The sequence below is a fragment of the Tigriopus californicus genome, chromosome 11 (genome assembly GCF_007210705.1).
Source record: "Tigriopus californicus strain San Diego chromosome 11, Tcal_SD_v2.1, whole genome shotgun sequence".
NCBI classification, from domain to species: domain Eukaryota; kingdom Metazoa; phylum Arthropoda; class Copepoda; order Harpacticoida; family Harpacticidae; genus Tigriopus; species Tigriopus californicus.
Window position 1 is genome coordinate 12,107,595 of NC_081450.1, and position 13,443 is coordinate 12,121,037.

The window sequence follows — 13,443 nt, forward strand, 5'->3', positions numbered from 1 at the left end:
CCTTGAGAATATTACTACCTTATCTAAGGATTTCGCTTATTGGACGAAAAATACACACTCACAATACTATTTTGGTAAGAACTTGTCATGCTTCGTCAAATCTAATTGAAGCATATCCGTGAGGAAGGCAAGGAAGATGTGTTTTGTATAATCTCCGAGCATGCTTAAAGATCTGACACAAAAAAGTATTTTAAGGAACAGAATGCAATTGGCTCAAATCTAAATCGATTTGAATTAACAGATATCACTTTTGTTGTGATACAGCGAAATAAATTGATAATTAAGATTATTCGAAAAAAATAAGACCATAAGTATCATGTATCTGTGGCATGCCTAAGAAGACGTGCCATGTTCATAAAACTTTGCACTCTCGATCATTATGAATTATTTGGAGGAATAGAGGTCATGAATATCAAAAGATAATTCGAGCTTCCCTGGAAAGCTTTTATCGAAAAGTGAATAAATAGCACATTGTTGCTTGGGCGAAATTCGTACGTACCCAAGGAAAGTACAATGTGACGTTAAAGTCCTCAGGAATTGACACAAACAGTCCTAATTCGTATCAACTCATCAAATAAAATGACCAATGTAGCTTCCAACTGTATGCCTCTCGGGACTTCATTGACACCTTTCAAGCAACTGCTCATCGTTTTTGACACGGTAGCCTTTGTTCTGTAAGACCAATGAAGATGTGGAAAATATTGATGGGGTAAAAAATTTCCTGGCATTCTGTAGGCCCTAATGTTGAAAGGCAATGGTCAAAAGAAACTCATTCATTCATAACCTTGGTATGAATCATGAAATCCCCCTAAAACTTGCCATGCTTGACTTACTTGCAAATAAAGTACTATAAAGGTATATTTTGCTTAATTTCGACATTGGTTGACCACGATAATCCGTCTCAAATAGAGCCCGGTAGAGAACAAAGAAATATCATTCCTAAATAAATACCTTGCTAGAAAAGGTAGCATTTCTGACCAATTGCATGGGCTTCGCGTTAATTTTAGCACCGTGGCTCAATTGATTCAGCGCTTTGACAGCGTAAATGAGGTACTACAGCAAAGTGAATGTTGTTTGCGGGGGTTTTGATAAAGCTTTTGAAAAAGTCGATCATGTTCTATGGCTAAATTATTTAAACGAAATATGTTTCGGTTCAAACACATACTCTTGGATAAAAGAGTTGTTGGCCAACCGCACCCAAAGCTGTTCGAGTTGGAAGCTGCCTTAGTCATTCTTGCCAGGTAGTATCTGGAGTACCACAAGGCACGATTCTCGGCCCAATATTGTTTGTATTATTCAGTGCAGCACTACATAGATTTCCCCTTCAGTCCTCAATCTCATTTCATGCACACGACACAAAGTTAGCGTTTGGTAATGTTCAGTCAATTGAACCAAGCAGGCCTGCAAGTTTTGATACAATATATGAATGGGTCAAAATGCAGAACATGGAATTAAATGAGATTGAAGTCCGTATTGTGACTTACAAGTAAATTGAGATAGATTCACACGCTTGTAATAGAAAACCAATGAAGGGGCTGAAGTAGTCTTTCGTCCTAAATCGAGCTCCAAACTTACACAAATCATCACCGAACACTCTTCGACGATCCTATACATTAAGTAACCCACTTAAGTTTCAAAGACTTAGGTCGTTTCTTATTGTCCATCACAGATCAGCCTTACGTTCAAGGGTGCCCACGAGCGGCAAACTCGAACGCATTGTATGAGTTAATGAATAACTTTCATTCCCTTGCATCTGTGTTGATTAACCCGAACAAATAGATACAAAAAAGGATTTATAAATGAATTGTAGAAGGTGTTTTTGAGAATGGCATGTTGGTTTAAGGTCATGAAGAGAAAGTTTTGTACTGATCACCAATTAAGCTCCACCATCAAAGAGATCGAAAATAATCTTACGCCATTAGCGGAAAAGGACTCATTATGACGAAGCATTTCAATTTAGATTGCCATTTGAGGAAAATTTCAAAGAAATTGAAGTGACGTGAAACAATGGAAATTTCATGTCTTGAATTCTTGAATCGACATTCCACTCGCACTATTTCCATTTATGGTTGAATCCGGAAGGAAACAGACAGTAGATTGGTAGGCGCTTAGAGGTTGAAGGGTAGAGAAAAGATTTAATCTGTTCGTCAAGCCTGTCTAGCTCTGATTGAAGAAGCTTGTGTCCGTAACATAATTTGTTATCAAAATGACAATAGGGTAGCCCACAATCATAGTTTGTAACGCCAATGACGAGTTCATTTCTAGTCCATCCTCTTTCGCCGAGACGCAATTTTTTAATGCTAAGCTTTGAAACGGAACTGTCCTTATCCTGTGCTGTGTACTTGAGCTTGAATTCCTGAACAACAAAACAGTTAATATTTGAGGGATGGGTCACGGTGGACGATTTTTTGATCACGTTGTCTCGCAAGGGCTATTTTTCCTCACAAATGTGTCGTTAAATTGATCGGAAATAAGATCGAGTTGAATTAATACACTTACAATCCCACAGATTGACATGCCAATTTTATGGCAAATGGAGGCTTCATAAGAAGATAATTAATATTTTCGTTTCCTTCACGAATGCCCAGGAATTAGCTGTAAATCATTTCAAATAAGACAATGTAAAATTCATTGCTACATGTCTCAATACTTTCACCAAGAACCACGTAATGAAAGGCATTGAAATGAAATTGAAACACGTGTTTCATTTTTACAAACATCATCATTCATTTGTTGGACAAATCCATTCATCCCAAGAATGTATTCGTATCAACGCATTACTTACTGAACACTCAAATTGCAAGTCACGAGACTTCTTTTGGCTACCCACTTCATACCTGGTAGACCATGATGTGTCTGATTGCCCGATTGCCCCGCATGTCTTGAAGTACACTACTAACATGTGTTTCAAGCCCAGAATGGAGATCAATGATCTTGAGGGGGGGCACTCGAAAAAAAACCGAACACTCAGCTCTAATCCAAGGTTGGATCGGATGGGTGGCTCTTTTTCCCCCAGTGTCGGTCAATATTGGCCCAAGCGGGCCCTGGCTGGTTTTAGAGGTCCCCCCTCCCTCCCTCCCTCCTTGATGAGCCCAATGACCAGGCCACCAAAATAAATGGATTCCGGACAAGCCACTTCTTCTACCACGTCTTCTACTGCTGCTTCTTCTTTCACTTCCGGGACAGATTATTTGTTGTATTCCAGAAAATCAGCATTGCCAATGGGATTGGCTCAATGATACAATCATTCACTCACTCACTTACTCACTCGCTCACAGAGGCGGGTGAAGAACAAGATTCTCCGTGAGCTTTGATTGAACGATGATACATTGAAAGTACGACAAAAGCAGTAGAGTACGGTACGCTACTGCTATGTTTGGAATTGCGTATTTTCCCATAACTCCTATCCAAGATCCCGGATTTGTCGGTGTTGCTTTTGTTACGTTCGAGGCTGTTCTCGAATGGCGGGCGGAACTGGAACGACATGCTTCAGAAATATTCGCTTCCGGGAATGCTTCAATGATTACCAACAAGAAATGAGGAATAATAAGGCGTCTGATTTTTCACATACCAAAGACACCGAGTGACTCTGCTCTCGGCCCTCAAATGCGTACGTACTGCTCGTAATCAGTACATTTTGTTGTGTACACGTACCTCTCTCTGACTCTGACGCGGAAATGTGGCCCTAGGCTTAAGGAGGGAGTTGATGTTGAACTGAGAAGAGGTGTAATGTTTTCTGTTGCTTTATTATTTTTCAGGTAACAAAACATGACGGCGACATGGTAAATAATAACAACAACAAGGATAACAACTGTGGATATGAATGATATCACACATAATAAATAAGACACTCATTCGTGGTTGGACGATGGCGGGGATGACAAAGTACAATTGGACAAGATAGACGATCTGGAAAATCATGCCAATTCGAGAGGGGTGCCAAGAATATCAAAAGATGCGGTGAACAGTCTTGGTAGATGTCTAGCCAATTAGGTACTTTGATCCCAGGTCGTCTGGTGAACTCATTTTCGGCGGGGGTTCTTTTGCAGCAAGAAAAATGGGTGCGGAGAGTGGCAGTGGTTGGTTGGTTGGTGGTAGTGGTGGTGTTAAGAGGGACACAACAATCATTCTTTTATACTTGTAAGGAGCTCTTTCTTCCAGAGAAAGATCATTGCACTTTGATTTTATGTGTGTGGGTAGAGAGGGCCAAGAAGGGGAGGACCAGGAGGACCAGGAGGAATGGGTGGATGAAATTTTTGGAAGCGGAGGCAGTAGAGGAATCCACAAATTTGTGCGACTTGGCAAAATGAGCAACTCTTTTTCGCGCTGAGAAAGAGCTAATGGTTTTTGGACGGGATCAGCAACTTGGTGGAGAAAACGATAGCGAAATTTTGGAATTTGGTCGCAAAGAGAGGAAGACGTTCTTTATGGCACAGCACTGACATTGAATGCGCCCAAGATTTGTGCTTCATACCGCTAGAGAGAGACGGGTCCACGAACCAGGGAGGGGTCTTGTGTTGCGCAATGAAATTTAGAGGCTGCGAACGGGGGTTGGGAGTTGGGAATGCGGTGGGTAAGTGGGTGGGTTAGAGTCTAGAGATGCGAGGGAAAGAAGGAGGGATAAAAAAGGATCCTTGGGGCCGAGGATCAGGTGAGGGTGGGGGGGTGTTTGTTTTGATTTAGATTTCAGAGTCACGGAGAGCTGCCATCATCTGGCTGCCATTGTAGGGACAAGTGGCATATCGGGCGCCACACATCTCTTGGCTCTTGGTGGTGAAACCCAGCTCAGCGGCGATGTAGTACTCGGCCTTGGCGGAGGCAATGTTCAATCCCTTCTTTTGCTTGTCACTGTAAGAGAGAGGGATAATGTCTCGAATGGAAGCAAGTCTTTGATCAAAACATTTTCGACTATCTTTTGTGCATTGTGAATGAATGATGAATGGATAGATGACTAAAAAATGCCTCGCGGGTGTTCAAAGTGATCACTCGACAGACCCGGAATGTTCTGAGACAACAGGCACTTTGTGAACTCGCCCCAGGGGTCGTTGTTCATTTAAGGCTATTCTGCACCCCCCCTCGAACAACAATAGCAACTACTACCGTAGCCACTCAGACCGGTTGTAATGGAGCAACAGTTCATAAAGAATGTACGTAGGGACCAAAGAAGGGCGGACGGAAAGTAGGAAGGAAGGAAGGAAGGAGGAAGCGGAGCGAAAACCGCTTTGAGCTAGACTGAAATAGATATTCGTTTTCAACAAGAGAAGCTCAATCGGGACACGGAAGCAGGATGAGGTGGCCAGCCATGTGGGTAACCTGAATTTCAACCTGTCTGAGTAGCAGTAGCAGGAGGTGTAGAAGTGCTGCTTGAGCGATTTTGCCTTTACAATAATTGCCCTGGGTAGGGGATAGCACCATTCACCAAAGGAAAGGAATGAATGCCAAGGGATAAATCTATTATCTCTAGGGATTGATTGACCTTGGCGAAAAAGAAAGAGCACTTACGAGTTCTGCTACTAAATCGGATGATCCAAACAAAAAATAATGACCCACTTACCCGAAGAGCGACAAAATGAGCTTCTCATCAGCCTGGAGAGTGTTAGAGTTGCGGGCCTCCAACTCGCAGATCAACCGCTTGCCGCAGCCGTGGGTGTCCATGGAGCTAATGAGGGCGAACACGGCATCGGGATTTGGGGGCTTGATACCGGCGGGCACGGCTTGTCTTCTCCTACGGTGATGTCCGTATCCGGAAGATTCGTGGTAGTACTCGTCGTCATGGTCGTCCCCGAATCCGTTGATGGCGATGAAACCACCGGCGATCAAAGCAGCCGCAGCCAATTTGAGGGCACCGAGAACGGCAATGGGCGTGGCGAAGGTGCCCACAGCCCCGGACAACAATGGGATGGCCAAAGCGGGCGTGGTGACGGCTCCGAAGAGGGCATTAGCTCCGACGAAGAGGAGAGAGCAGAAGAAGAAGATGGCGAATTGCTTGGAGTTCATGATTCTAGAAATAGAGGAAATGAGTGAGAACATGTTTAAAACCATCGGTTTGGGCGATCATTCTCGGATCGGGGTGAAAGAAGAGCATCATCACACGAAAAGGTCCTGTGAGCCCAAAGGTCAAATATGATGGGGCTAATCATAATCCATCCAGACTCAAGTGACCTTGAGTGACTGACCCTTTCCTTCTTCCTCCTTTCAAGCACAACTCAGACGAAAAGAAGTGGTGTACGATTAGTGGTGCTACTCATTTCGCACTTTTTGCTCGTCTCATGCTTGAAAAAAGAATCAAAAGACCGTGCTCGTTCGCATGAAGCGTCCTACTACGCATGAATGTTGTTGTCCCTCGCCTTTTTGAGAAATAGGTCTGGAGGCTAATTTGTGAAGGTCAAGTGTCGGTTGTCGAACCGGATCCGGAGATGCTAATGCCAACTTGGGAAGCGGAATCAGAACAGGCTTATCTAGAATTGCTCATGCTTTTTTTAAATGTCCACGGCCAAGATCAACATGCAAACCACCTTATGTTTTGGTGAAATGTTTTTTTTGACACTAACTAATTGAGGGAATCTATCTCGTTTCTTGTTCTTTTGAGACGGGATGTTCTCATCCCCATGCGATTGCATTTTGAAAGGAGGCCAATTCGGTATTGTAACTCAATTCAAGGAATTTTCAAATCTTTCGTAATAAATTGCAGGGATGAAGGAAAAAAAATGACTCGAAATGAAGGGGTGGATGGGAAAAATATTGCTGGGTTGAGAGTGCACATGGTCATGTAAAACTGATGTGCCCCAGGGAGTTGCACTCTTTTGTTTCTGATCACAAATCACCGAGTCGATCGCGGAAACCACTTAGTGCAATGAAAGGCCACGTTACCTTGAGGTTAAGGGGTCTTTTGCGTCACACAAGAAAAGGTTGCAAAGCAGGGAAGACCTGACGATGTGATTGGAACAGAGGGTCAAATGCAATACAGTTCAATTCGCCGGGTCCTCCGCTTTTATAGGAATGGAAGGATTTGCTGAGATGCGTCACTCTCGGGGTTTCACCAAAAGAACCACGTGGGTCGTTGGCTGGTGCGGAATCACCACCATTGATATAATCCATGGCAACGGCCCATTGAGAAGGCAACAACGCTCCGCTCCGCCCTCCAAGGAGAAGGAGGAGGCAACAAATCCAGCTAGATCCACGAGGACACGATGGCTCGCGTGTGATCGCACTACCCTCACTACCACCACACCACACATGTCTTCTTATTGGTCTGACGCAACCACCAAAAGCCATTAGCATCAACAACATCTTTTCCTGAGACGTCTCCTTAGCGAAGCCGAGGAAGTGGATATCCAGATCCCGCCCGCTGAAGTCCTGAACTCGGGAACCCAGAGAGCAAGAGCAAAGAGAGGAGGGCACATTTCCCCCCCCCCCTTGTGATGCGCCGCCCAATGAAGCCAATATCCACTCAGTCAGTCTGTCAGTCAGTTAGTCAGACCAACTGAGGGCCTGCGCGTAATCCGGATATGTATTTGTGCGTATGCCCCCTAGTGCGTATGTTGCTTGCGCCTACTTGTACGCAACACCTCTTCAAAACGACCGCTGTCAATCAGAACGAGGGTTTGGCTCCCCCAGATTTGAGCTCTGAGATGCCAGAAAGAAACAGAAAGAGAGAAAGAGAGAGAGAGAACCTGTTGGTTGTACTTGGTCCGCTGGTTGGTCCCGTAAACCAGGGGCAATTGGGCATTTGCCGAATTCATTCATAAGATCATCCAAGGGCAGGTCAGGAAATGCCTATGTACCACCTTGTCTATGGTGGGCAGGGATTAGGGAATCTCGATGTTGATTGGAGTAGTTTCCAAACATGGACCAGAGATATTGCCATGGCCAATTTCAGAATAGCATCATCAGAAGTCAAGAGACACAAGTGTCCATCCAATACATTGACTTGGCCAGGCTTGAGTTCCCGCTCAAAGATTGGACAACTCTTGGGGAAGATTCGCTTCGTTCAGGAGATCATGACCTAACAGCGTGGTCAACGATGAACGTATGTTCTTTAGAGCCCGGAATCACATGTGCATGCGTTCGGTTTAATATTATGCGTGTGGGAGTTTTATGCCAAGTCACTTCAGACCAAGGTGTTATTCGCAACGAAAGGATAGAGATGAGCTGATTAAGCGTGCTCAAATATCATCAGTTTTTCCTCGTGGGTAGTTTAGCTTAATATTGACAACTTGTGTATTAGGTAGCAGGCTCGTCATACGTCATTGTTTCCACAATAGGCGGATGAAGACTTGCTGTCCTCAGACTCCTTGATTCGTGAACAATGTGCAAACGCAACGGAGAAATGGCATCCAAGGAAATGTGTATGGGCGAAAATCTGTTGTATTGCGGCTTTGTCATTGATCAATCCATTTCCGGATGGCAGTGACCATCCTCATTGGTTATTTAGGATTCGCTTTGACTGATTAGTATGGAAATCCAATGTGTTCCGTCCAAAGCAGATGTAGAAAATGCACATACATTGATTGGTCTTCTTTCTAACGCCTTGCAATTGCGCCATCTTTTTATTAGATGGGCTACAATCGTAATTTGTCTCGAGAATCGGCACTTATATCTCACTAAGTGAACTTTTTTTCAACTCCATCTTATTGCACAATGACTCAATAGTACCGGAATCTGACAGATTTGATTGAACTGATCCATGCCAGCTTCACAAAGTGTTGTATTCTTCCTTACTTTCTTTCATTCAATTTTCTTCTCTGTCTTCACCAAGAGGACTGCTGAGCTCTCATACAATGGCTTTACATCCTTATTACTTCATTGACGTTGCTAGATTTCCATTCCTCCATGCCTTTGTTTGGAGAAAAAGGGATTCCAAAGGATAATTTAATTGAAATTGGGGCCCATTTCCAATATACAGGGTGTATGAAAAGTCATGTTCATTAAGCAACAATTCCGGTTACGTTTGCTCACTTACATCGTAAGGTTACCTCCGGCCTGATTTGACATACTGGAGAAGTAAACAAGAAGGCTATGTTCTATTCACATGTATTCGAGCCAATGTGAAGGAAGGTATGGTATGGACCAGGTAAACCCTTTCTGAATCCACTTTACTTGGGCTCATTGTGAGACGGCTAAGCGAATGAATGAGCCCCGATCGGCAATATCACATGCATCTAAACCAACCAACAAAAGAGGCTTCCTTCTCGGATTCAGGTTGTTGGTAACGATGCAAAAAGGAGGTCTTGGAAACAAACCAGTTTTTGGTTCAAGCGACCCAAAGATTTCCTTATTCAACCGACATCAGTAAACTCGCCGACAGCCCTGTGCTCACACGGCTTTACATCTAAAGTAGAAAATTACTGAAAATTAAGGTCCTCTGCCCCCTGTGGAGATGATACACAAAGGCATTGCTGCTCTTAGGTAGAGGTCCTGCCGAAGATAGGCGTCTTTCAAGAGACGATGCCTTTCATCTCCATGAACTTGATAGACGACTGGAACATGTATCATTTCCATTTTCATTTCATTAGCTTTGAATGATCGTTAGTTCCCAGGTATATAGTACAAGACAACTCGCGATTGGAATATTCATGAATGAGAAGGCCTCCCACCAGTTTTATTTCACAGCTTTAAAAGTTTACTAAAATCAACCCCAGCCAGTTTAACTATGAGCAACATCTACTATATGCCATATACTACTATACCTCACCCAAAGACTACTGAAGTATGCAACAACATATTGAGCATTTTGCTCTTCTCAAGGTGCTAACTGGCTCCCTTCTAATTCGTAAATCAATCCCTACTAGTCATCTGACACCCTACTTCGGCATTGTGGAATAGAAGCCATCTCGATATCGACGTCAATTGTTTGTCACTCGACACACACATCCAGGTGGCATTCTGTTAGAAAATAAAGTGTTCACCACCCAAAGAAACAACATTGTGCATTCCGAGACTATGTTTTACTTGAACAATTTGTGCACACATTATTTGCCCCTCAACAACAATCCTTGCCGTTCATTCCGTGTTTGTCCCGACTCAAGTAACAGATGTGACCAGGCTTCCACATATCTGTTTCCCACCGGAACAGTTTTCAAAACCGGCTTGATTCCCACGTGGTTGCCATCGGATCGATTGTTGCGGTCAGATTCTAGTCCTGACTCTGTCAAGTGCCTGGCGTGAGTTCGCAATGAAGCACGAGGATGGGTGAAGCTGGACCTCGTATGCGTCAATAACGGCGTTACCTGTTGTGGAAGCTTGAGATGCTTTTACCGAGAGGAAAAGGAACACTCTCACAGGAGATGTCTGTCCTACATAAGACAAGTGGAAGCCTCGTCGGAGGCTAATCATGAGCCGTCTACTGGATGTTATGGTGTGTGAGTGTGTGCGCGCACACACACACACACTTAATTTGCCCTCTAGTTCTGTCAATAAGTACGCCAAACACAAGTCTGAGGTTGAGAGCCAATTCGATTGCGGTTGACGTACAATTTGCAAGCTCTGTTGGTTCAGTTCCGCTTTAACGTTTTCCAGCGATACCTGGGTGCAAAAACGTCCATTTCTCAATCACCTCATCACCCAAAGCAATGTCTGGAAACACTCTTGAGCTGTTGTCGACAGACTGTCTGCCAAAAATGCAGACCGAGTCATGCCAATCAGCTTAGTTCGTGGCAGCCGTATAACCGTTCGGTTTTTTCCCCCAACATCTCATCCATAATGTGAACAGATTAACGTTGCCAAATGCGAGTCAAATGTATGTTGACCAACTACGTTCGACTGTAACGTGGGATCTCTTGCCCAATTCTCTAGAATGTTGAGGAAGGCTCATTCCTGGTGCGAAGGAAGATGATCGTCTTGGCACAAGGTCAGGCTAAGATTGACATGTCCAGGTAGAAAAAGAACAAACAGGACTTGGACGTCGTGTTTCATATGGAAGAAACGCATACCAAGCCAGAGGGCGCTTTAGATCGAGCGTTCTTTAAAAACTCGATGGATGACCTCGAAATTGAGCTTCAAGCTATTTCCGAGACCCTCCACTCCCAATCGCTGGCTCCTCTTTGGAGCCCTCCCTCTCCAAAGCTGATGTGTTGAAACGTTAGTTGAGATTTGATTGGCTCCCTGGTGTTGAAAGCCTTTCTTCATCCATAACCGACCATAGCTATTGAGGCTTGAAATCTAGCTTCTCCAATTGCTTGGGAAAAGGCAACAGACCAAACCTAAAACATCCCTACGACCCATTTATCCATTTTCCCTCTTGCACTTGAGGAACTTGACGTTTGCTGCACCCTCTGTGGTTACTTGGCCAATGGCCGGATCCTCAATAAGGAAACCGATTCTCTACTGGAACTATCCTCTGTCAAAGTGTAAAGTCGATCCAGATTCAGCATGGTGCATACAGTCAGTCAGGGCAAAAAGCAAGTGCAAGTGGACAGTTCGGAAGATCAATTCAAGATTGAATCCTCATTCGAATCAGATTCTCCGACCAAGCACAATTGACAGCCTATTAGTTGACTTTATTGGCTCGTGTACGGCATCGCTCTCAATTCAATGAGCAGCTCAATGACGTCGGTGGGTTTAGCTTGTTTAGCTACCCTGATCTCATCGCGTGGTCATTCATACTTTTTTTTAAGAGACAACAACAAGGAAGCGGAGAAAGAGTCTCGAACAGCGACCCTTGTTGTTGCGGACCAGAATGTTTGGTGACTGGCTTGAGAACAGTTGCCAAGTTATCAAGTAGCCAAACAAACCAGTACTGGCCAGTTGGGTTACAAATGATAATTCGTGGACAGATATAAATCTGCCGCAGATTCTAATCATTCCCCGGCTAATGAAGCCCTTACGACGTAAGTTTGGACCACCAAAAATTGCTTGAGGAGAATGAGAATGCATGTGGTTGATCTCCACAGAAGCCTCATTCACTTCATGTGATTAGAACAAGAGACGAATAACTCGTTGTTGGTTGCATATCTAAAGTTTGTACCCACATACCCATCTAGTTATTAGCAACTCTGAGCTCATGCTCGTTAAGGTATTTTGGTTTGGGGCAAAGTTCCTTTGAAGTTTTCGTTTTCATCTCCTTTGAGCAAAGCCAACCTAGGGAGGTGCTTGAGGATCTCATTGTTGTTGAAGCTGATCTTCGTTTAAGTTTGCCAATCACGCATCATTTGTAGCATGACTTGCGGAAAAATGCATCCGTTTGTCGAAATCCAATCATAAACAATGGTGCTAGGTCCAAACACAAAAATGGGTTACATGTAATTAGTTCAACAAATGAAGCGCTGGACATTGCTGAGTGGTATTTTCATCCGCAGGGATATGGTTGAGCAAATGCATTCTGAAAGGTTAAAGGCTGAGTTCTGGCCAAGAACTTACATTCCAGGGTCACCATATATCTGTTTAGATTTGCGCTTGCCCGCTATGTTCTTCCGATAAGGAAATGTTTGTAACTAGAATTCACCAGACACAGATAGAAGTTATTGTCAGTGAAAAAAAAAATCAAACCCAGTCAGAGCACATCAATGTTCAGTGTTTTCCTAAATGACATTCCGACCTTAATGAAAATTTGATCCGGTTTTTATCCCGTGCTTCCAGGGTGGCCGAATAGCTGATTTGTACCGTGACGCTTTGTTAGAGCGTCTTCCAATCCGTTGTTTCAAAAATGACTCATTTATCAGACTTGTTCAATGTTTTTACAACAACCACGCTTTGAAACTTCTCTTCTTTTTCAGATGTCTCTTGTCAATGGAACACATCAGGTGCTTTGAAAGTCCAACCATTTTTTGGTTGTCATCCCTTCACATAAAGCAGGACTATGGCAAGATTTGGAGTTGCCACTTTTGTGTCGTAAGCACTTCTTGAGTGAGCCATCGAGATCAAAGACGGAAAAATGGAATGAGTTGGCCTCCGTCAATAAGTTGGTGGTTTCAAATTACGCACGACCGCCGTCCAATTGTCTGGCGAGTAATACATAGCCAACCACGAACTGATGGTTCTATGAATTCACAAGGAACTCTCAAGCGGTGCTACAAGCTACACATGGTCTTTTGGTACTTAGAACTTGCACTCGAAAATTCCTTCTGAGCGCAAATTAAGGTAAGAGCATTGAAACTTATCTGGGCATAGGACCTCTCGGTCACGGAGAGGAAACACAATTTCCAGTTATGTCAAGTCTATGATGAACCTTACTTTTTTCCTCTTTTTGTGGTGAGACTAATTTTCACCAGAATGATGTGAAATACATCCTAATGTGGTTTGTTTTATTTGGATGGTATCGTAATAATTTCAATGCATTATGGTATCATTGACAAATCATCGGGATTCTTGATTATTCTTGTTGTGGACCATGAGAAATCCGTTGGAATTTTGTGATTAAATGCTCTGTAAGTTAATTTCAAATAGCTCAAAATACAAGCTCTAGGAGAGGTTTCTCATCCGCAAAAAGTAACTGTGTCCATCATT

General features: G+C 43.6%; 1 protein-coding gene across 2 annotated transcripts; it reads right to left on the reverse strand.

The window, feature by feature from the left end:
* Positions 1-3,379: 3,379 nt before the first annotated feature.
* On the reverse strand, positions 3,380-7,008 carry LOC131890232 (uncharacterized). 2 transcript variants are annotated; one of them, XM_059239537.1, is made up of 3 exons: positions 6,871-7,008; positions 5,555-6,001; positions 3,380-4,848 (listed from the first exon to the last, which is right to left on the reverse strand). In XM_059239537.1, the coding sequence occupies exons 2-3, from the start codon at positions 5,995-5,997 to the stop codon at positions 4,680-4,682; spliced, it is 612 nt and encodes a 203-aa protein (XP_059095520.1). In that variant the 5' UTR covers positions 5,998-6,001; positions 6,871-7,008; the 3' UTR covers positions 3,380-4,679. The 2 variants fall into 2 exon arrangements, with proteins under 2 accessions (XP_059095520.1, XP_059095519.1); XM_059239536.1 differs by lacking the exon at positions 6,871-7,008 and having other exon boundaries at positions 5,555-6,464.
* Positions 7,009-13,443: the final 6,435 nt, after the last annotated feature.